General features: G+C 43.6%; 1 protein-coding gene across 1 annotated transcript in view; it reads left to right on the top strand.

Moving 5' to 3' along the window:
• LOC120997971 (probable cation-transporting ATPase 13A5) overlaps positions 1-25,843 on the top strand; it is a 393,800-nt gene that overhangs the window by 200,485 nt on the left and 167,472 nt on the right. Inside the window, exons 17-18 of the mRNA XM_040428358.1 lie at positions 15,268-15,385; positions 23,915-24,039. Coding sequence (XP_040284292.1) covers positions 15,268-15,385; positions 23,915-24,039 — 243 coding nt within the window. The remainder of the gene's footprint in view (positions 1-15,267; positions 15,386-23,914; positions 24,040-25,843) is intronic.

Below are 25,843 nucleotides of genomic sequence, written 5' to 3' on the forward strand. Positions count from 1 at the left end.
ATCCTACGTTTTCTGCATTTTAGCGACAATACCACCTCCCGTCCCAGAGGCCACCCTGCTTTTGACCGGCTCCACAAAATTCGGCCCCTCATAGACCATTTCAACCTGAAATTTGCAGATTTGTATACCCCTGAGCAAAACATCTGCGTAGACGAGTCCCTAATACATTTTACCGGGCGCCTTGGCTTCAAACAATACATCCCAAGCAAGCGTGCCCGGTATGGGGTCAAATTGTATAAGCTCTGTGAAAGGGCCACAGGCTATACCCACAAATTTCGGATCTATGAGGGAAAAGATCAGACCCTGGAGCCGGTCGGTTGCCCTGACTACCTGGGGAGCAGTGGGAAGACAGTCTGGGACTTGGTGTCACCCTTATTCGGCAAGGGGTACCATCTTTATGTGGACAATTTCTACACAAGTGTGGCCCTCTTTAGGCATTTGTTTCTAGAACGGATTTGCGCCTGTGGCACCATGCGAACTAGTCGCGTGGGCTTCCCCCAACGGCTTGTAACCACCCGTCTTGCAAGGGGGCAGAGGGCTGCCTTGTGTAACGAAGAACTGCTCGCGGTGAAATGGAGAGACAAGCGTGACGTTTACATGCTCTCCTCCATTCACGCAGACACGACAATCCAAATTGAGCGAGCAACCCGTGTCATTGAAAAGCCCCTCTGTGTCCACGACTATAATGCGCTCATGGGAGGGGTGGACTTCAATGACCAGATGTTGTCTCCGTATTTAGTTTCCCGCAGAACCAGACGCTGGTATAAGAAGGTGTCTGTATATTTAATTCAATTGGCGCTCTACAATAGTTTTGTTCTCTACAGTAAGGCTGGGAGAACAGGATCCTTCCTCAAATTCCAGGAAGAGATCATCGAGAACCTCCTTTACCCAGGAGGTTCCGCGGCCCCATCCACCAGTGTAGTTAGCCGTCTACACGAGCGACATTTCCCCAGTGTCGTTCCTGGTACCTCAACCCAACCGTCACCCCGAAAAAGATGTCGTGTCTGTAGCAGGAGTGGAATAAGGCGTGACACCCGCTATTTCTGTCCTGACTGTGCTGACCACCCTGCCCTATGCTATGGAGAGTGTTTCCGGAAGTACCACACACAGGTACACTTAGCATAGGGATCACATCTCACCAGGACAGGCACACAGGGCTATTAGGGCCCATTCACTCACAGCTGCTGCAAACCTCTCCTTTCACCTGGGATAAAGTGCATAATGTACTTCGCCACATCTTTGGGCGATTTGCGCTTTGCACATTGTCCCATGGGGAAGGAGAGGTTTGTTCTATAAAAGGTAAAAAAAACTAAACAAAAAAAAAAATACCGGTAAGTAAAAAAGTTAAATGTTCAGTTAAAAAAGTTTAAAAAAAGTTTCTATGTTCTGTTCAACAGTTAATAAAGTTATTGCTTTGCGGCCTGGTTTTTTCTTTTTTGTTTTGTTTTTTTTACCTTTCAGGTGGACCAACCGATCGACTAGCTGCAGCACTGATGTGCATTCGGACAGAAGCATTGCGCTGCTGTCAGATTACACGCAAGTCGGTGTATGCGGCGCTGCAAGACGAGATTTCTCCTCTGCAGTAAAAGATACGTTTGCCGAGGCATATGAGCTGAGGAGGTGGCGGTGTTCATATACTTTGGCAAACACTTTGTATATATAAAAAAAAAAATCCCGGCAATGATTTATTCATCCACATCGATTGATGTGAATGGAGAAATCTGGTTTGCCAGGGCATACGAGCTGAAGTGGGTATGGATGTTGGGCGGAGCTCCTATGTCCTGGCAGACGCCTTTCCCCTCCTTTTTCTTTTTTTGGCAGAGATTTTTTCATCCACATTGATCGATGCGAATGAAGAAATCTGTGCCGTTCATTTTTTTCTTTCAGCCCAGAGGCTGAACGGAAAAAAAAAATCTCATTACCCGTATGCTCAATATAAGGAGAATAGCAGAAACTCCTAATGCTGGGCATACATGTAATGATTGCGGAGACCCTCAAATGCCAGGGCAGTACAAACACCCCACAAATAACACCATTTTGGAAAGAAGACACCCCAAGGTATTCGCTGAGGGGCATATTGAGTCCATGAAAGATTGAAATTTTTGTCCCAAGTTAGCGGAAAGGGAGACTTTGTGAGAACAAAATCAAAAAAATCAATTTCCGCTAACTTGTGCCAAATTTTTTTTTTTTCAATGAACTCGCCATGCCCCTCATTGAATACCTTGGGGTGTCTTCTTTCCAAAATGGGGTCACATGTGGGGTATTTATACTGCCCTGGAATTTTAGGGGCCCCAAAGCGTGAGAAGAAGTCTGGTATCCAAATGTCTAAAAATGCCCTCCTAAAAGGAATTTGGGCACCTTTGCCCACCTAGGCTGCAAAAAAGTGTCACACATGTGGTATCTCCGTATTCAGCAGAAGTTGGGGAATATGTTTTGGGGTGTCATTTTACATATACCCATGCTGGGTGAGATAAATATCTTGGTCAAATGCCAACTTTGTATAAAAAAAATGGGAAAAGTTGTCTTTTGCCAAGATATTTCTCTCACCCAGCATGGGTATATGTAAAAAGACACCCCAAAACACATTCCCCACCTTCTCCTGAGTACGGAGATACCAGATGTGTGACACTTTTTTGCAGCCTAGGTGGGCAAAGGGGCCCACATTCCAAAGAGCACCTTTCGGATTTCACAGGTCATTTACCTACTTACCAGACATTAGGGCCCCTGGAAAATGCCAGGGCAGTATAACTACCCCACAAGTGACCCCATTTTGGAAAGAAGACACCCCAAGGTATTCCGTGAGGGGCATGGCAAGTTTCTAGAATTTTTTATTTTTTGTCACAAGTTAGTGGAAAATGATGATTTTTTTTTTTTTTTTTTTTTTCATACAAAGTCTCATATTCCACTAACTTGTGACAAAAAATAAAAATTTCCATGAACTCACTATGCCTATCAGCGAATACCTTGGGGTCTCTTCTTTCCAAAATGGGGTCACTTGTGGGGTAGTTATACTGCCCTGGCATTCTAGGGGCCCAAATGTGTGGTAAGGAGTTTGAAATCAAATTCAGTAAAAAATGACCTATGAAATCCAAAAGGTGCTCTTTGGAATGTGGGCCCCTTTGCCCACCTAGGCTGCAAAAAAGTGTCACACATCTGGTATCCCCGTACTCAGGAGAAGTTGAGGAATGTGTTTTGGGGTGTCTTTTTACATATACCCATGCTGGGTGAGATAAATATCTTGGTCAAATGCCAACTTTGTATAAAAAAATGGGAAAAGTTGTCTTTTGCCAAGATATTTCTCTCACCCAGCATGGGTATATGTAAAATGACACCCCAAAACACATTCCCCACCTTCTCCTGAGTACGGAGATACCAGATGTGTGACACTTTTTTGCAGCCTAGGTGGGCAAAGGGGCCCATATTCCAAAGAGCACCTTTCGGATTTGACAGGTCATTTTTTTCAGAATTTGATTTCAAACTCCTTACCACACATTTGGGCCCCTAGAATGCCAGGGCAGTATAACTACCCCACAAGTGACCCCATTTTGGAAAGAAGACACCCCAAGGTATTCCGTGAGGGGCATGGCAAGTTCCTAGAATTTTTTATTTTTTGTCACAAGTTAGTGGAAAATGATGATTTTTTTTTTTTATTTTTTTTTCATACAAAGTCTCATATTCCACTAACTTGTGACAAAAAATAAAAATTTCCATGAACTCACTATGCCCATCAGCGAATACCTTGGGGTGTCTTCTTTCCAAAATGGGGTCACTTGTGGGGTAGTTATACTGCCCTGGCATTCTAGGGGCCCAAATGTGTGGTAAGGAGTTTGAAATCAAATTCTGAAAAAAATGACCTGTCAAATCCGAAAGGTGCTCTTTGGAATATGGGCCCCTTTGCCCACCTAGGCTGCAAAAAAGTGTCACACATCTGGTATCTCCGTACTCAGGAGAAGGTGGGGAATGTGTTTTGGGGTGTCATTTTACATATACCCATGCTGGGTGAGAGAAATATCTTGGCAAAAGACAACTTTTCCCATTTTTTTATACAAAGTTGGCATTTGACCAAGATATTTATCTCACCCAGCATGGGTATATGTAAAAAGACACCCCAAAACACATTCCTCAACTTCTCCTGAGTACGGGGATACCAGATGTGTGACACTTTTTTGCAGCCTAGGTGGGCAAAGGGGCCCACATTCCAAAGAGCACCTTTTGGATTTCATAGGTCATTTTTTACTGAATTTGATTTCAAACTCCTTACCACACATTTGGGCCCCTAGAATGCCAGGGCAGTATAACTACCCCACAAGTGACCCCATTTTGGAAAGAAGAGACCCCAAGGTATTCGCTGATGGGCATAGTGAGTTCATGGAAGTTTTTATTTTTTGTCACAAGTTAGTGGAATATGAGACTTTGTATGAAAAAAAAAAAAAAAAAAAAAATCATAATTTTCCACTAACTTGTGACAAAAAATAAAAAATTCTAGGAACTCGCCATGCCCCTCACGGAATACCTTGGGGTGTCTTCTTTCCAAAATGGGGTCACTTGTGGGGTAGTTATACTGCCCTGTCATTCTAGGGGCCCAAATGTGTGGTAAGGAGTTTGAAATCAAATTCTGAAAAAAATGACCTGTCAAATCCGAAAGGTGCTCTTTGGAATATGGGCCCCTTTGCCCACCTAGGCTGCAAAAAAGTGTCACACATCTGGTATCTCCGTACTCAGGAGAAGGTGGGGAATGTGTTTTGGGGTGTCATTTTATATATACCCATGCTGGGTGAGATAAATATCTTGGTGAAATGCCAACTTTGTATAAAAAAATGGGAAAAGTTGTCTTTTGCCAAGATATTTCTCTCACCCAGCATGGGTATATATAAAATGACACCCCAAAACACATTCCCCACCTTCTCCTGAGTACGGAGATACCAGATGTGTGACACTTTTTTGCAGCCTAGGTGGGCAAAGGGGCCCATATTCCAAAGAGCACCTTTCGGATTTGACAGGTCATTTTTTTCAGAATTTGATTTCAAACTCCTTACCACACATTTGGGCCCCTAGAATGCCAGGGCAGTATAACTACCCCACAAGTGACCCCATTTTGGAAAGAAGAGACCCCAAGGTATTTCGTTATGGGCATAGTGAGTTCATAGAAGTTTTTATTTTTTGTCACAGGTTAGTGGAATATGAGACTTTGTAAGAAAAAAAAAAAAAAAAAAAAAAATCATCATTTTCCGCTAACTTGTGACAAAAAATAAAAAGTTCTATGAACTCACTATGCCCATCAGCGAATACCTTAGGGTGTGTACTTTCCGAAATGGGGTCATTTGTGGGGTGTTTGTACTGTCTGGGCATTGCAGAACCTCAGGAAACATGACAGGTGCTCAGAAAGTCAGAGCTGCTTCAAAAAGCGGAAATTCACATTTTTGTACCATAGTTTGTAAACGCTATAACTTTTACCCAAACCATTTTTTTTTTACCCAAACATTTTTTTTTTATCAAAGACATGTAGAACTATAAATTTAGAGCAAAATTTCTATATGGATCTCGTTTTTTTTGCAAAATTTTACAACTGAAAGTGAAAAATGTCATTTTTTTGCAAAAAAATCGTTAAATTTCGATTAATAACAAAAAAAGTAAAAATGTCAGCAGCAATGAAATACCACCAAATGAAAGCTCTATTAGTGAGAAGAAAAGGAGGTAAAATTCATTTGGGTGGTAAGTTGCATGACCGAGCAATAAACGGTGAAAGTAGTGTAGGTCAGAAGTGTAAAAAGTGGCCTGGTCTTTCAGGGTGTTTAAGCACTGGGGGCTGAGGTGGTTAAGGGCACTAATGCAAGGAGGTGTTAATTGAAGTGCAGTCAGGTTGATTACAAGATTATCTTCAGATACGTTCTTTGGAGATGGTATCATTGACGCCATGACACCTGTTTCCTGTTGCGTGCTGATTTCCTCGCTGATCTTCTTTCTCCCTTTCCTTCCCCTCTTGTGCTGCGTCTAAAAGGGGTGCATTTTCTGTTGTGCTTTGGGTATTATTAGTATCATTAGACATACTAGAGTCACTAGCAGTTGTCCAATAATCACTTCTAATTTTCCTCTGCGGACGTCTTCTTCTTTGTTTCCTTTTGTTCCAGTCAAATATTTTTCTACTATCGTAGCCGCATTTGTCTCTTAAAAATGTATCTTTTTTCCTTTCCCTGATGTCAGTCTGTGTAATGACTAGTTTCTTATTAAGTCTTTTTTCAAAGGTGGCCATTTGGTTTTCAGTTAATCTTAATGCAAGTGCACTTTTTGCATTTTTAAGGTCTTCACTGATTTTATTGTACTTCTGTTCTTCCCGTTTTAGTACCAAGGCCAGTATTTGGGAGGAGAAGTTCATATGTAGATTTTTCCACTCTGCTGCAAATGTTTCGTCCTCCTCATATTGGAGGAGCTCCTTGTAGATCCTGAGTCCTCTAGGAACTCTGCCACTCATGTTGTATGATTTGAGTGAATTTACTGTCCAAAACAGTCGGACCTCTTTATCAGCAAGATTGTTAACACGCATTTCCAGAGCCTTAGTGCTCAATGATTGTAATGTGTCTCGGGAATTACACTCAGTGAAAAACGCGTCCGCCCCTTCTCTGCCCATGTTCAGACTGGGTGTCTCCTCTTCAGTAGCCATCCCCTCTTTTTAAACCCGTGCAGGCTGTGATGGAGCGTGCTTTGCCTCCCAAGTTGAAGAACCGGATAAATGCAGTATACGAAGAAATATGAGGCGGCACTGCTAATAATGTACCAGATCACAGGTGCGGGACGATAAACTGTGAGACCCAGTCAGGTGATGCAATGTATAGAGGTGCTCTGCTTCTGAAAGACCACAGTAAAGCATACAATAATCCAAGGAGAAGGAATAAATGATAGCGGCACTCACCAGTTTGCGGCAAAATTCTTCTTTATTTTCAATGAAGATAGAAGTTACAGAGGGCTGGGGCGGACAGTGCGTAGAACGCTGAGTGATCAGCTGGCGATGGCCGTTTCTCGCTCCTGCGCTTCTTCTGGTCTCTGACAAAGCCGCGCTACCCATGCGCTCATTTAAATGCGTCCACGTTGCCATGGCAACCAAAGATGCTAAAAACATTAGGCATAGAGTTAAGCAATTTACCACATGTAGAACAAAATACGTGGTATACCTGGTACTATCGTCCTGTGGATCCTTCTACATAGGGAAGACGATCCGCCCTGTGTATGAGAGATTCAGGGAGCATATTAATTCAGTAAAGTCAGGAAAAGGTTGTCCCAGGCTCATTGACCACATCCGCACTAAACACGATTACAATACTAAATGTCTAAAATTCGCTGCCCTTGAACATGTCCCCGCCCCGGTACTAGGTGGAGATAGGGACCGCCTCCTCTTGCAAAAGGAGGCGGAGTGGATTATCCGCACCGCTGCTATGGGTCCATTGGGACTAAATGATTGAAATGATCTTAGTGTTTGTTTATACAGATAGAGGACCACGCACACGATACAGGTACATTTGGTTGTCAGGGAATGTAATGTTTCTACCCTCCCTGTTCCATAGCGGACGGGGTATATGTTTTTTAGCGTCTTTGGTTGCCGTGGCAACGTGGATGCATTTAAATGAGCGCATGGGTAGCGCGACTTTGTCAGAGGCCAGAAGAAGCGCAGGAGCGCGAAACGGCCGTCGCCAGCTGATCATTCAGCGTTCTACGCACTGTCCGCCCCAGCCCTCTGTAACTTCTATCTTCATTGAAAATAAAGAAGAATTTTGCCGCAAAGTGGTGAGTGCCGCTATCATTTATTCCTTCTCCTTGGATTAATGTAAACTGCACTAAATGATTGCTCAGTGATTCCAGCAAACCTTTCTTGTTATTGGGGTGCAAGTGCTGTGTGATACAGACATTTACGGGGGGAATTAATAGGAAATATACGTACTTCCTATTAGCCGTTCTGCTGTGAATTTACATAGTTATACATTTTTGGGGGTGTATTAATAGTAAAAAAAAAATAAGTTGTAATTGCCGTTCTGTGGTTCAGTTACATTGTACTACAGCCATTTATGGGGTGTATTATTTTAATTTTATTATATTTAATTCTTTTATTATACAGTATGTCTGACAGACAAGTGACAAGCCCCTCAAAGGGAATGGGCAGTGGCCAAAATGTTTCTGTCACAGGCAGAAGTAGCAGCTGAAGAAGGAGGGTGGCAGCAGGAGTCACAGCGAGAGATCTGTGTTCCCAGTGTCATCTAGCAGACGTGTCTTGACCAGTAACCCAGCGGTTGTTGAATGGTTGACTCAGTCATCCACTTCGTCCCAAGTGACATCAGACACCCCCAGCCAAGGGTCGGTTGTTTCCTCTGACACAACGCTTAGTTGGCATGGACTGGGAGCAGGTCCTGTGCCCCCAACGGTCCTCAACCTGCCTCTGTCATTTTCAGTTCCCTCAGCATGAGAAGTACGGTATTATATGCTGTAGGCTCGGCTCCTCTTTTCAGTGAGGACGAGCTAGTAGAGGACAGTCAGCAGCTACTGCCCAGCCAAGATCTGGAGGAGACATCCGCCGCTTGCACCGGTAGAGTTGCGCGTGGGAGCTGGTGTTGCGAGCAGTCATGCTCCTGGCCGTGAGACCATTGAGGGGGACATCAGTGACATACAGACAGTAGCGGATGATGATGATGTAGCCGATCGCACTTGGTAGCCGGGTGAAGAAGAGGCTTCATCATTATCAGGAGAATAGGGTGGCAGATTGCACGTGAGGGAGCTGCTGAGCCAGCAAGGTGGTAGCATGGCCGTGAGTCAGCAGGGTGGCAGCAGTGAGAGGTCGAGAGCCAAATGTGCCTGGGGTAGACCACCCACTTTGCAGGAGCCTACCTGCCCGGAAAGTAGCGGTGCAGGGGTTCACGGAGGCAGTTAGTGCGGAGTGTTAGGGGGAGAATGGCATACTCGGCGCTGTGGCAGTTTTTTGATAAGCCGCCGAAGGAGGTGAACTTGGTAGCCGGGTGAAGAAGAGGTTTCATCATTATCAGGAGAATAGGGTGGCAGATTGCACGTGAGGGAGCTGCTGAGCCAGCAAGGTGGTAGCATGGCCGTGAGTCAGCAGGGTGGCAGCAGTGGGAGGTCAAATTTGTGGGCAGAAGATGAAGCATGGCCAGGGTGCCAATGTTGGCACCACGGCCCTGCATCAACACATGCAGCGTCACCAATAAGTGGCCTTGGAGAACCGTGGCTCCGATGTGGTGGTCCAGCCTGCCACAGCAAGCACTGCATCACCCAGTGGCACGCAACTAATTTCATGCAGTCAAGGCTCCACCACCTCATCTGAAGGGAGCTATCTGTCCTTCCCATCATCTACTGGTCTGATGCTCCTGCTCCTCGTCCTCCTACTCCTCATCAGTCATTTCGTCAGTAATCGATCACTGAAGCAATTGTGAAGAGACAACAGTATTCATGCACTCATCCAACGGCGCAGAAGCTGAATGTGCTCCTGGCCAAGTTTCTGATGCTGCAGTCCCTCCCTTTCTAAGTGGTGGACTCTGGTGTGCCGAGCCGAGGTGAAGAGTCCCAAGTCACCATTTCTTTGCGAAAAAGGCAGTACCAACCCTGCACACATATGTAGAAAAGAAGGTGGACCAGTCCTTGAGCCTGTCGGTGTCTGCCAAAGTGCACGGAAGCACCTAAGTGTGGAGCTGTAACTATGGTAAAGGACAATATATGTCCCATACAGCCCACTGGGTAAATGTGGTTCCTGCCCAGGCACACCAGCAACTTGGCCAGGTGACGCTGCTTCCGCCTCAATGTTATCACGCTGTTAGTCCTGCGACAATGTCTGCCTCTGCAACCTCATCCGGAGTCCCATAAGGGAGGAACTGCTCAGCATCCTTTATTAAGAAATCGAATCCTGGCTTTATACTCAACCACTCAAAATTGGAACCATAGTGACCGACAACAAGAAGAACATTGTGTTGGCGCTGCGTCAAGGAGGGCTGAGCCATGCGCCCTGCATGGCGCATGTGTTCATTCTTGTTGTCAAGAGGTTCCTTAAGTCTTCACATGATCATGTCAGGTCATCTGCAAGACATCCTGAAAATGGCCAGGAAAATTTGCATGCACTTCAGCCACTCATACACCGCAAAGCACACACTACTTGAGCTGCGGCGGCAGAATGGCATCCTCAACATAGGCTGATATGCGTTGTTTCCACCTATTGGAATTCCACCCTCCATATGTTGGACTGATGATATGAACAGAGAAAAGCCGTAAACTATATTTGATTATACAGGCAGACAGAGGTACTCCCCTGTGTAACTTCGATGTTAGCCAGTGGCAACTCATGCTTGACACCTGCTGTTTGCTCGGGTCCTTTGAGGAGGCCACTTTATTTGTCAGTCGCCAGGACTATGGGATGAACAACGTCATTCCACTGATTCATGTTCTGGAACAGATGCTGCTAAATCTGGCTGGCCAGGGGACAGGAGACATGGCGACTACATCTCAGGCTACATGAGCCCTGTGGGAGCTGAACTAGAGGAGGAGGAGGAGGACATTGGAGCACAAGCAATGCATCGAAAAATGGGTGGGTTTTCTACACAGGTGACAGAAGAGGAGGAGCAGGAGCAGCCAGACGATCTACAGGGCAATGAGGAAGACTAGGCAGATGACCCAGACACACCGTGGCAATATGCAGTGGAGATGGAGGCTGGGAGTCCCTTCGAGTCACTTGCTCAAACGTCCAGATGCATGCTCAGTTAATTGCGTAGTGATAGCCGAATTGTCATCATTCGGCAGAGGGATGACTACTGGCTCTCCACCATGTTAGACCCTTGCTATCTGTCCAAAATGGGGACCGTTTTTACACCTGGTGAGAGGGAGTACAAACTGAACTACTATTTATACATCCTATGTAGTCCGTTGGCCGGCTGCCTTTGTGCGCCATTGCCCATCCTCACGCAGGTCTGACCGGGGGGGCCCTCTGTGGTCACGTTTCACTGTCATGGCTGCTGGGGGGGGGAGGTGGCAGGAGCAGTACCAGCTTCATCAGCAGCAACTAAAGTCTTGAGTCGCTGATGAGCAGTTTTCTTCACCCGCCTACTGAAGAAACTACTCACCAGCAGCAGCAGCTAGACGTAGAGCAGAACCTGAACCTGCAGGTTGTGGGATACTTGTAGTGCACCCTGCCACCCCACATCAAAGATCCCCTGTACTACTGGGCAGCCAAACTCGATTTGTGGCTGCAGTTGGCCGAGTTTGCCTGGACAAGCTTTCCTGCCTGGCCAGCAGTGTGGCATCAGAGCGGGTGTTTTAGTGCAGCGGGGGCCATACTTACCCCAAGGAGAACTCGCCTGTCCACTCAAAATGTGGAGAAACTGACCTTTGTGAAGATGAATCAGGCGTAGATCAACTAGGATTTCCACACGCCAGTGCCTGATGCATCAGACTAGATCATCCATGGTGCCACACCTAAACTTTGTCAAAAGAGACCTGTTTCTTCTGGCTACCTGCTTTATCTGCTATTCTGATGCTGCCACCTGCCTGATGCCACACACCTGCTGCCAGGTACTCCTACTGCCACCCACCATCTTCAGCTGGTACTGTTATTGCCCCCCGCCTCACCACTATGTCACTGGGCCACTCTGTGGTCTCCCCATACTGCTGCCACCTCACCACTATGTCACAGGGTCCCTCTGTGGTCTCCTCATGCTGCTGCCACCTCACCACTATGTCACTGGGCCACTCTGTGGTCTCCTCATTCTGCTGCCACCTCACCACTATGTCACTGGGCCGCTCTGTGGTCTTCTCATGCTGCTGCCAGCTTACTACTATGTCACTGGGCCACTCTGTGGTCTCCTCATGCTGCTGCCACCTCATCACTATGTCACTGGGCCTCTCTGTGGTCTCCTCATGCTGCTGCCAATTCACCACTATGTCACTGGGCCTCTCTGTGGTCTCCTCGTGCTGCTGCCAGCTCAGCACTATGTCACTGGGACACTCTCTGGTTTCATCATGCTGCTGCCTGCTCACCACTATGTCACTGGGCCACTTTCTGGTCTCCTCATGCTGCTGCCACCTCACCACTCTCTTGTCTCCTCATTCTTCTGCCACCTCACCACTATGTCACTGAGCCGCTCTGTGGTCTTCTCATGCTGCTGCCAGCTTACTACTATGTCACTGGGCCACTCTGTGGTCTCCTCATGCTGCTGCCACCTCACTACTATGTCACTGGGCCTCTCTGTGGTCTCCTCATGCTGCTGCCAGCTCACCACTATGTCATTGGGCCACTCTCTGGTCTCCTCATGCTGCTGCCAGCTCAGCACTATGTCACTGGGCCCCTCTGTGATCTCCTAATGTGTCTGCCATCTCATCACTATGTCACTGGGCCACTCTCTGGTCTCATCATGCTGCTGCCAGCTCACCACTATGTCACTGAGCCACTCTCTGGTCTCCTCATGCTGCTGCCACCTCACCACTCTCTTGTCTCCTCATTCTTCTGCCACCTCACCACTATGTCACTGGGCCGCTCTGTGGTCATCTCATGCTGCTGCCAGCTTACTACTATGTCACTGGGCTACTCTGTGGTCTCCTCATGCTGCTGCCACCTCACCACTATGTCACTGGGCCTCTCTGTGGTCTCCTCATGCTGCTGCCAGCTCACCACTATGTCATTGGGCCACTCTCTGGTCTTCTCATGCTGCTGCCAGCTCAGCACTATGTCACTGGGCCCCTCTGTGGTCTCCTAATGTGTCTGCCATCTCATCACTATGTCACTGGGCCACTTTCTGGTCTCCTCATGCTGCTGCCACCTCAAAACTCTGTGGTCTCCTCATGCTGCTTCCACCTCACCACTATGTCACTGGGCCCCTTGGTGGTCTCCTAATGTTGCTGTCACATCATCACTATGTCACTGGGCCACTCTGTGGTCTCCCCTTGCTTCTGCCAGCTCACCACTACATTATATCACTGGGCCACTCTTTGGTCTCCTTGTGCTTCTGCCACCTCACCACTCTGTGGTCTCCTAATGCTGCTGCCACCTCACCACTCTGTGGTCTCCTCATGCAGCTGCCAGCTCACCACTATATCACTGGGCCCCTCTGTGGTCTCCTAATGTTGCTGCCGCCTCATCACTATGCCACTAAGCCACTCTCTGGTCTCCTCATGCTGCTGCCACCTAAAATCTCTGTGGTCTCCTCGTGCTGCTGCCACCTTATCACTATGTGGTCTCCTCATGCTGCTGCCAGCTCACCACTATGTCACTGGGCCCCTCTGTGGTCTCCTAATGTTGCTGCCGCCTCATCACTATGCCACTAAGCCACTCTCTGGTCTCCTCATGCTGCTGCCACCTAAAATCTCTGTGGTCTCCTCATGCTGCTGCCACCTCACCACTATGTCACTAGGCCCCTCTGTGATCTCCTCTTGCTGCTGTCAGCTCACCACTAGGTCACTGGGCCGCTCTATGGTTTCCTCATGCTGCTGCCAGCTCACCACTAGGTCACTGGGCCACTCTGTTGTCTCCTCATGCTGCTGCCACTTCACCACTTTGTTGTCTCCTCATGCTGCTGCCACGTCAACACTCTGTGGTCCCCTCATGCTGCTGCTACCTCACCACTTTGTCACTGGGCCACTCTGTGGACTTCTCTTGTTGTTCTTACCCTCCCCACTCCATGACTGGGCCACTATTTTGCCTTTTTGGCCTTCTTCTGATCTGTCAGAAGGAAGGAAAAATGAGACACACAACAAATCCTGTCTATGTAGCAGCTGTAAGGCCTGTATGACATAGTCCCTATTTTGCATCAAATTTGGCTTATGATTTGGTAGCCAAAAGCAGCAGTTGGTACTAAACACAGAAGACATGCAAATATTCCATTCACGTGTAATCTCTGTTTTGGATCCACTCCTGTTTTTTCCACAGATCCACAGTTGTTTTGGCCATGCCTAATGTTTTTGAGATCTCTCTGATCGGTTTATTTTGTTTTTTCAGCCTAATGATGGCTTGCTTCACTGATAGTGACATCTCTTTGGATCTCATCTTGAGAGTTGACAGCAACAGATTCCAAATGCAAATAGCACACTTGAAATTAACTCTGGACCTTTTATCTGCTCATTGTAATTGGGATAATGAGGGAATAACACACACCTGGCCATGGAACAGCTGAGAAGCCAATTGTCCCATTACTTTTGGTCCCTTAACAAGTGAGAGGCACATATGCAAACTGTTGTAATTCCTACACCGTTCACCTAATTTGCATATAAATACCTTCAAATTAAAGCTGACAGTCTGCAGTTAAAGCACATCTTGTTCGTTTTATTTCAAATCCATTGTGGTGGTGTATAGAGCCAAAAATGTTAGAATTGTGTCAATGTCCCAATATTTATGGACCTGACTGTATGCCTTCTATGTGCACTTCTGTCAATGATAATAATAATAATAATAATAATAATAATAATAATGATTTATCAATAATAATGACTATTCTTGTCGGATAAATGTATGCATGGCCCCATAGAAATCAATGCTATCCACAAAAAATTTCAATAACACAGGAATGAAAAATATGGTCAGTTGCATGAAACCTAAAATAAATAGAATAATGAGAAGAGACAGCCTGATAGGTTTGACTCATTGACATCTTAGACAGTTTTTCTCTTACGTATGCCTCTTTCACACTAGCATATTGAAATCCTTCTGTATTCTGGCTCTGGAATAGTTACGGATTCCAGATGATATACTATCAGTATTGTCATCAGTATTGCTTCAGGATTTCATTAGGATTTACATGAGTATTCTCCCCCCCCTGCATTTTTGATGCGCTCCCATAGACTGTAATACGCACAAAGCTCAGACATGCTGCAGATTTCAAATACTATATATATATATATATATATATACACATATGCCCATGTGAATAGCCCTATTCATTAACAATAGCAGTGGATTCTGGTACATAAAATCCAGGCCATATATGGATTGCAAATATGCATGTGTGAAAGCGGCCTTACAGTATGCCATTTAGTGGTTGGCTGACTTTAAACAAGTGTCTTACACAAAAACTGGGGTACACAAAATTAATTTGATGCAATTTAGGACTCCAATAAGCCAAAAAGTGAAATGCAAAAAGTGTTTAAAATGCATGATAATTATTTAATGGCTGAATCTTACTCACAAAGTAAAGTCTTTCACGTGTTTAGGTTCCTTCCTATAGTCATAGAACTATTGTCAACAATTTTTCTATAGTCTGCATGGCTGCCAATAATTCTGGTTTTGTCATTTTTTAATAGTCCCAGACAGCTTCTCTACGAAACTTGCTGACTACACTGTACAAGGCTTCAGAGTAATTGGGCTAGCATATCGGACAGTGTTAAAAGAAGGTCTACCAGAGTTTGCAGACATAGACAGGTAACAATAGCTGTTACATTTTCTTCTCTATTTAGTCATATACAAACTAAAACTAATTTTGTTTTCTCTGTGGTACCTATTATTTCAGTTGTGCTACAAACCACAAGTGTTTAGAAAATCCAACATATATTTTTTTTTGTTATGAGCATTATGCAAAATATGAATTTTGTGTGATATTTCCTTTTATCCCCAGTATTTTATTGAATGTAGTTTGACCCGTTCAGGAACTGACCGGGTGCCCTAGCTGGTGGGTGCCTGCTGTTTTACATAGCAGGCACCTGCTGCCAGTGTCCAAGATCAAAGACAACTCTGATCAGACATTTTACCCATAAGATGTGATAGTAAGTTGTGACCATGGGATACAGTATGAAAAGTAATTTAGATAGTGAGAACCCCCTCTTTTGACTGAATGTCCGTCCCCCCCTATGACAAATTTGTGGAAGCCGTTATGTTATTATGGCAGTCTGGGCCTTGCTGAGGTCTCCAGGCCTGCTGATGGAAAGTTTCTATTAAACCCTACCTGAGGCAAGTCTTAATAGGAATAAACTGATATTGCTATAGACTGCAATAATATTTGATTGCAGACTAGGGCATAAGTGATCTAATGATTGCATGTACAAACCCTCTTCAAACCCTCTCTGGGGGACTGTATTCCCCCTGTAACACTGATGCTACTATGTCAGCCCCACTTACAGGAGAAATCTGCAATAAAAAAAATATGTGGGACACAAAGTGTAAAATACATAGAAAAGAGTTTCAGGTGTAATACAAGTATTCTTTCTCCTAATCAAATAATTTAGAAAATTTAGAAAAAAACAATAGACATATTTGGTATCGCCACATCTGTAACGACCGGCTTTAAAAATATATCACATGATCTACCCAATCAGGTGAGCGCGATAAAAAAAGAAAAACAAAACAATGCCAAAAACAGCTTTTTTTGTCACCTTGCATCCCAAAAACCATAGGGGCACATTTATTAAGACCGGTGTTTTAGACGCCGGTCTTAATAAAGGCCCACAGCTGGTGGTAGTTCCGAAGTTATGAAGAGGCACATGCATAGGCCTCTCCATAACTTCGGCGCATCCAGCGCCAGTTCTAAATGTAAGATAGCTTCCGAGCCGTCTTACATTTAGACAATTTTTTATGCCTGTTGCTGGACCCTCCCTTTCCCCGCCTATAATTTTAGACCTGGTGTGATTGGTGCGAAGTCGCAGATAGCAGTGCAACTAACCATTGCGCTGCATCTGCACCTGAAATGCGCCTAATTTATGGTGAACCCCATAAAAAAAAACACTGACAGAATTGCAATTTTTGCCCACCTCACCTCCCAAAAAATGAGATAAAAAGAAGTTAGTAAGCCAAATATACCCCAAAATGGTGCCAATAAAAAACTACAAACTTGTCCTCCCAAAAAATGATCCCTCACACAACTCAGTGAGCAAAAAATAGTTATGGCCCTTAAAATCCATTTGAGCAAATTCCATGTTAGAAAATCTAGTTGCCGGTCCTTCCCTTCATAACAGCAAGTTATGACCACAAATGGGGTGTTACTGTATTAGGAGAAAATAAGTAGTGATAAGCGGCATAGGCAATATTCGAATTTGCGATATTTCGCAAATTTTGGGCCGAATATTCGCCATAAATTTGCAAATTCGAGATGTCGTGATCACCATTCATTTTTTACTTTTTTGCAAAAATTGGCAATGTAATATATTCTCGATAAATTTGCGATTAGAATATTCAACACTATTCGCAAATGTGAATATAAAGCAGTATATTCTAAATATTTGCAAATTCTCGAATATTCGCGCTCAACACTGAAAATAAGTAACAAATGATGGGGTGATATTCTACTGTTATCCCTTGTGAAAAAGCAAGTTTGGGCCTAAAGCTGCATATTCTTGTAAAAAAAATATTTTACCTGTGCGGTCAAAGTGCTCACTATACCTGTTAAACATTCCTTGGGTGGTGTAGTCTACAAAATGTGGTCACTTTTTGGAGGTATCCACTGAAGGGGTACCTCGGGGTCTCTTCAAATGCAACATGGTGCCCAAAGACCATTCCAGAGAAATCTGCCCTCCAAAAACCAAGTGGTGCCCCTGTTCTGAGCTCTTTGATGCACCCATACAGCCGTTTATGACTATATATGGGATGTTTATGTAAAATGCAGAATCAGAGTAATAAATATTAAGGTTTGCTTTGTCGTCAATCCTTGCTGTATTAAAGTAAAAATTGATTAAAATGGAAAATCTGCAAAAAAGAGACATTTTAAAATTTCACCTCCATTTTGGTTTAATTTTTGTAGAACACCTAAAGGGTTAACATTTCTAACATCTATTTTAATAATTTGAGGGATGTAGTTTCTATAATAGGGTCATTTATGGGTGGTTTCTATTATGTAAGCTCCTCAAAAGTGACTTCATAATTGAATTAGTGCTTAAAAAAGTGGGTTTTGGACATTTTTTTAAAAATTTAAAAAATTACAACATGATGCCCAGATAAAGTAGACATATGGGGAATGTTAATTAACCACTTAAGGACCACAGGTTTATACCCCCCTAAAGACCAGGCCCTTTTTTACAAATCGGCACTACACTACTTTCACCGTTTATTGCTCGGTCATGCAACTTACCACCCAAATGAATTTTACCTCCTTTTCTTCTCACTAATAGAGCTTTCATTTGGTGGTATTTCATTGCTGCTGACATTTTTACTTTTTTTGTTATTAATCGAAATTTAACGATTTTTTTGCAAAAAAATGACATTTTTCACTTTCAGTTGTAAAATTTTGCAAAAAAAACGAGATCCATATAGAAATTTTGCTCTAAATTTATAGTTCTACATGTCTTTGATAAAAAAAAAATGTTTGGGTAAAAAAAAAATTGTTTGGGTAAAAGTTATAGCGTTTACAAACTATGGTACAAAAATGTGAATTTCCGCTTTTTGAAGCAGCTCTGACTTTCTGAGCACCTGTCATGTTTCCTGAGGTTCTACAATGGCCAGACAGTACAAACACCCCACAAATGACCCCATTTCGGAAAGTACACACCCTAAGGTATTCGCTGATGGGCATAGTGAGTTCATAGAACTTTTTATTTTTTGTCACAAGTTAGCGGAAAATGATGATTTTTTTTTATTTATTTTTTTTTCCTACAAAGTCTCATATTCCACTAACTTGTGACAAAAAATAAAAACTTCTATGAACTCACTATGCCCATCACGAAATACCTTGGGGTCTCTTCTTTCCAAAATGGGGTCACTTGTGGGGTAGTTATACTGCCCTGGCATTCTAGGGGCCCAAATGTGTGGTAAGGAGTTTGAAATCAAATTCTGTAAAAAATGACCAGTGAAATCCGAAAGGTGCTCTTTGGAATGTGGGCCCCTTTGCCCACCTAGGCTGCAAAAAAGTGTCACATATCTGGTATCTCTGTATTCAGGAGAAGTTGAGGAATGTGTTTTGGGGTGTCATTTTACATATACCCATGCTGGGTGAGATAAATATCTTGGTCAAATGCCAACTTTGTATAAAAAAATGGGAAAAGTTGTCTTTTGCCAAGATATTTCTCTCACCCAGCATGGGTATATGTAAAATGACACCCCAAAACACATTCCCCACCTTCTCCTGAGTACGGCAATACCAGATGTGTGACACTTTTTTGCAGCCTAGGTGGGCAAAGGGGCCCATATTCCAAAGAGCACCTTTCGGATTTCACAGGTCATTTTTTACAGAATTTGATTTCAAACTCCTTACCACACATTCGGGCCCCTAGAATGCCAGGGCAGTATAACTACCCCACAAGTGACCCCATTTTGGAAAGAAGACACCCCAAGGTATTCCGTGAGGGGCATGGCAAGTTCCTAGAATTTTTTATTTTTTGTCACAAGTTAGTGGAAAATGATGATTTTTTTTTTATTTATTTTTTTCATACAAAGTCTCATATTCCACTAACTTGTGACAAAAAATAAAAACTTCCATGAACTCACTATGCCCATCAGCGAATACCTTGGGGTCTCTTCTTTCCAAAATGGGGTCACTTGTGGGGTAGTTATACTGCCCTGGCATTCTAGGGGCCCGAATGTGTGGTAAGGAGTTTGAAATCAAATTCTGTAAAAAATGACCTGTGAAATCCGAAAGGTGCTCTTTGGAATATGGGCCCCTTTGCCCACCTAGGCTGCAAAAAAGTGTCACACATGTGGTATCGCCGTATTCAGGAGAAGTTGGGGAATGTGTTTTGGGGTGTCATTTTACATATACCCTTGCTGGGTGAGAGAAATATCTTGGCAAAAGACAACTTTTCCCATTTTTTTATACAAAGTTGGCATTTGACCAAGATATTTCTCTCACCCAGCATGGGTATATGTAAAATGACACCCCAAAACACATTCCCCAACTTCTCCTGAGTACGGCGATACCAGATGTGTGACACTTTATTGCAGCCTAGATGCGCAAAGGTGCCCAAATTCCTTTTAGGAGGGCATTTTTAGACATTTGGATACCAGACTTCTTCTCATGCTTTGGGGCCCCTAGAATGCCAGGGCAGTATAAATACCCCACATGTGACCCCATTTTGGAAAGAAGACACCCCAAGGTATTCAATGAGGGGCATGGCGAGTTCATAGAAATTTTTTTTTTTTGGCACAAGTTAGCGGAAATTGATATTTTTAATTTTTTTCTCACAAAGTCTCCCGTTCCGCTAACTTGGGACAAAAATTTCAATCTTTCATGGACTCAATATGTCCCTCACGGAATACCTGGGGGTGTCTTCTTTCCGAAATGGGGTCACATGTGGGGTATTTATACTGCCCTGGCATTCTAGGGGCCCTAAAGCGTGAGAAGAAGTCTGGAATATAAATGTCTAAAAAATTTTACGCATTTGGTTTCCGTGAGGGATATGGTGAGTTCATGTGAGATTTTATTTTTTGACACAAGTTAGTGGAATATGAGACTTTGTAAGAAAAAAAAAATAATAATTCCGCTAACTTGGGCCAAAAAAATGTCTGAATGGAGCCTTACAGAGGGGTGATCAATGACAGGGGGGGTGATCAATGACAGGGGGGTGATCAGGGAGTCTATATGGGGTGATCACCACAGTCATTGATCACGCCCCTGTAAGGCTTCATTCAGACGTCCGGATGCGTTTTGCGGATCCGATCCATCTATCAGTGGATCCGTAAAAATCATGCGGACGTCTGAATGGAGCTTTACAGGGGGGTAATCAATGACAGGGGGGTAATCAATGACAGGGGGGTGATCAGGGAGTCTATATGGGGTGATCACCACAGTCATTGATCACGCCCCTGTAAGGCTTCATTCAGACGTCCGGATGCGTTTTGCGGATCCGATCCATCTATCAGTGGATCCGTAAAAATCATGCGGACATCTGAATGGAGCTTTACAGGGGGGTGATCAATGACAGGGGTGTAATCAATGACAGGGGGGTGATCAGGGAGTCTATATGGGGTGATCACCACAGTCATTGATCACGCCCCTGTAAGGCTTCATTCAGACGTCCGGATGCGTTTTGCGGATCCGATCCATCTATCAGTGCATCCGTAAAAATCATGCGGACATCTGAATGGAGCTTTACAGGGGGGTAATCAATGACAGGGGGGTGATCACCACAGTCATTGATCATGCCCCTGTAAGGCTTCATTCAGACGTCCGGATGCGTTTTGCGGATCCGATCCATCTATCAGTGCATCCGTAAAAATCATGCGGACATCTGAATGGAGCTTTACAGGGGGGTAATCAATGACAGGGGGGTGATCACCACAGTCATTGATCATGCCCCTGTAAGGCTTCATTCAGACGTCCGTATGCGTTTTGCGGATCCGATCCATCTATCAGTGCATCCGTAAAAATCATGCGGACATCTGAATGGAGCTTTACAGGGGGGTGATCAATGACAGGAGTGTAATCAATGACAGGGGGGTGATCAGGGAGTCTATATGGGGTGATCACCACAATCATTGATCATGCTCCTGTAAGGCTTCATTCAGACGTCCGGATGCGTTTTGCGGATCCGATCCATCTATCAGTGCATCCGTAAAAATCATGCGGACATCTGAATGGAGCTTTACAGGGGGGTGATCAGGGAGTCTATATGGGGTGATCACCACAGTCATTGATCATGCCCCTGTAAGGCTTCATTCAGACGTCCGGATGCGTTTTGCGGATCCGATCCATCTATCAGTGGATCCGTAAAAATCATGCGGACGTCTGAATGGAGCTTTACAGGGGGGTAATCAATGACAGGGGGGTAATTAATGACAGGGGGGTGATCAGGGAGTCTATATGGGGTGATCACCACAGTCATTGATCACGCCCCTGTAAGGCTTCATTCAGACGTCCGGATGCGTTTTGCGGATCCGATCCATCTATCAGTGGATCCGTAAAAATCATGCGGACGTCTGAATGGAGCTTTACAGGGGGGTGATCAATGACAGGGGGGTGATCAATGACAGGGGGGTGATCAGGGAGTCTATATGGGGTGATCAGGGGTGATCAGGGGCTAATAAGGGGTTAATAAGTGACGGGGGGGGGGGGTGTAGTGTAGTGTAGTGGTGCTTGGTGCTACTTTACTGAGCTACCTGCGTCCTCTGGTGGTCGATCCAAACAAAGGGGACCACCAGAGGACCAGGTAGCAGGTATATTAGACGCTGTTATCAAAACAGCGTCTAATATACCTGTTAGGGGTTAAAAAAAACACATCTCCAGCCTGCCAGCGAACGATCGCCGCTGGCAGGCTGGAGATCAACTCTCTTACCTTCCGTTCCTGTGAGCGCGCGCGCCTGTGTGCGCGCGTTCACAGGAAATCTCGGCTCACGCGAGATGACGCCTATTGGCGTTAGCGTAGCCTGGGGGAGCCGCCGCAATGACGCCTTTCGGCGTTACAGTTGCGGGAAGTGGTTAATAACTATTTTATGACGTATTAATAACAATCTTAAAAGCAGAGAAATTCAAATTTAGAAAATAATGAATTTTGACTAATTATCTGTAAATTTGAGGTTTTTATGAAGTACCGTAAGATTTGTTTTACGAGAAAACAATCTCACAATGGCTTGGATTAGTAAGAGCATTCCAAAGTTATTACCACATAAAGTGACACGTCAGATTAGCAAAAAACGCCTGGTCCTTAAGATGAAAACTGACTTGGTCTTCAAGGGGTATATTACATTCATATTATTTTTATGTGTAAACTTTTGCTTCGATGTCCGTTCAAGGTGTAAATGATTGTTTTCATGCATTTTTAAAAAAAATAATTCCAGTTTCTCACAAAGTTACCTTTGTGAACAGTCCATCTAGGCAACTGCAATCATCAGAATGTATGTTATCAGTAAATATATAAGTTTAGAGGGTGTACTTACTTTTCAACAACTGTAATCCCTGTATTTTATAGGTTATTTTTTTTAAATTTCCAATATAATACAAGATATTTAATCTTTTTTTTTTATAAAGATATTTGCATGGAAATGTAGGCCTACGTTGTATGTATAAACTCTGCACATGTTTAATTTCAAGAGGTGTGGTCCATATAACATTCTGCTTGGGTTGGGCTTTTACTCACTAATACATTTTATGCACTTTTATGAAAAAAATTACTGTTAAAATCAGTGTTGCATGAAGTTTTCTGTGTGTATAAAGTAATGAGAGGCATTATTGACAAAGTGTCATGTCAGCATATAAGTATATTCCAGATCACCTACTGTAATACATTAATGTCCAGCTCACGGAAGGGATCAGGTTAAATCCAAAAGACATAAAGGAAGCAGAATCCAGCACTTTGTTAAAATCTTTGTTGCGCCTTATTTTTTTTCGTAGCAAATGACTTACAAGAACATGAGACTCCACAAACACGTTTTGAACACAGGTGTGTTCTTAATCGTATGTGTCTGATTTCAGAAAATATATGGGCATGGTACGGGGGAAATAGTATGAATTTTTTATTTCATAATTTTCCAAAACTATGACATTTTTCCTGACAGTGAAAGGATTAAACAACATGAGCCAGTTATGAACTTGAGGTGGGCTTCTGATTTATATTGAAAGTTGTAGTTTGTATAGAGAGTTGCTGTATAAACCATATAGAAAGGCTGACTTTCTGTGTCTGTGATGAGACAAGAGGTGTCAAACTACCTTAGAACTTTATTAGACCATACAACTAAACTGGAATCACTCATTGTTTCATGTAGTGAATTATTTCTAAACAGCAATATGATAAAGGCCTCTTTCACACAGTCAGTATTAGGTCAGTATTGTGCATCGGTATTTGGTCAGTATTTGTAAGCCAAAACCAGGAGTGGAACTTACAAAGAAAAGGTATAATAGAAATATTTGTGCCTATTCTGTGTTTTGGACCCACTCCTGGTTTTGGCTTTCAAATACTGATGCAAAAATACCGAGCAAATACTGACTATGTGAAAGAGGTCGAAGGCAAGTATTCCCCAAATGATAATGAGTTATATACAGGTTGGTAATGAACACTGCTTCACAACTGCACTAACGAAAATGTTTTATATTTAAAGGGATGTAGTGGAGTGTGACCTCACATTTCTTGGCTTGTTGATTCTGGAAAATCGACTTAAACCAGAAACAAATTCAGTACTAGAGGAACTCACAGAAGCAAATATCAGGGCTGTGATGGTCACAGGTATTTATTTTTTTATCTTATTTTTATTTCTTTTACTTATATTATTATTCATTTGGAGAACTAGCTTTCAAGATATAATTCATTATCATTGTGCTGCTAGATCCTTATGTACATTACCAGTATGAAGCCTTTACCTTTAAACCTCAAGCACCTGTGCTACAGACATTTTTCTTCTTCCTAATTCCTGAACAGGGAGTTGTCCTTGTCTTCCATGTTCTGAATTCAGTGGAAGGACACCCGGTTCTGATCACTACACCTAGACGCCTACTAGCTCACAGTACACTTGCGTTCCTCTTCAGTCAGCAATTCCAGCATTCTATATGCTACAGGAAAAGAAATATTTGAACTGTGTTAGCCTAAAAGAAGATAAAAAATTGAAATTTCTCAAAGATGAGATTTCTCCTTTTATCATAAAAGACATCCAAGGAAGAGGCCCAAGTAGCCTCGAAAGCTTACAATTGTGTCACCATCTTTTCCGTTACCCTTTGAAAGGTATCAACCACTGAGAAGTCTCATTTTTTTTATCTAGCAATATACAGTTGCAAGAAAAAGTATGTGAACCCTTTGGAATGATATGGATTTCTGCACAAATTGGTCATAAAATGTAATCTGATCTTTATCTAAGTCACAATAGACAATCACAGTTTGCTTAAACTAATAACACACACAGAATTAAATGTTACCATGTTTTTATTGAACACACCATGTAAACATTCACAGTGCAGGTGGAAAAAGTATGTGAACCCCTAGACTAATAACATCTCCAACAGCTAATTGGAGTGAGGTGTCAGCCAACTGGAGTCCAATCAATGAGATGAGATTGGAGGTGTTGGGTACAGCTGCCCTGCCCTATAAAAAACACACACCAGTTCTGGGTTTGCTTTTCACAAGAACCATTGCCTGATGTGAATGATGCCTCGCACAAAAGAGCTCTCAGAAGACCTACGATTAAGAATTGTTGACTTGCATAAAGCTGGAAAGAGTTATAAAAGTATCTCCAAAAGTCTTGCTGTTCATTAGTCCACGGTAAGACAAATTGTCTATAAATGGAGAAAGTTCAGCACTGCTGCTACTCTCCCTAGGAGTGGCCGTACTGTAAAGATGACTGCAAGAGCACAGCGCAGACTGCTCAATGAGGTGAAGAAGAATCCTAGAGTGTCAGCTAAAGACTTACAAAAGTCTCTGGCATATGCTAACATCCCTGTTAGCGAAACTACGATACTTAAAACACTAAACAAGAATGGATTTCCTGGGAGGATATCACTGCTGTCCAAAAAAAACATTGCTGCATGTTTACAGTTTGCACAAGAGCACCTGGATGTTCCACAGCAGTACTGGCAAAATATTCTCTGGACAGATGATACCAAAGTTGAGTTGTTTGGAACAAACACACAACACTATGTGTGGAGAAAAAGAGGCACAGCACACCAACATCAAAACCTCATCCCAACTGTGAAGTATGGTGGTGGGGGCATCATGGTTTGGGGCTGCTTTGCTGCATCAGGGCCTGGACGGATTGCTATCATCGAAGGAAAAATGAATTTCCAAGTTTATCAAGACATTTTGCAGGAGAACTTAAGGCCATCTGTCCACAAGCTAAAGCTCAACAGAAGTTGAGTGTTGCAACAGGACAACGACCCAAAGCATAGAAGTAAATCAACAACAGAATGGCTTAAACAGAAGAAAATGCGCCTTCTGGAGTGGCCCAGAGTCCTGACCTCAACCCGATTGAGATGCTGTGGCATGATCTCAAGAAAGCTATTCACACCAGACATCCCAAGAATATTGCTGAACTGAAACAGTT

Source organism: Bufo bufo, chromosome 4, assembly GCF_905171765.1.
Source record: "Bufo bufo chromosome 4, aBufBuf1.1, whole genome shotgun sequence".
NCBI lineage: Eukaryota > Metazoa > Chordata > Amphibia > Anura > Bufonidae > Bufo > Bufo bufo.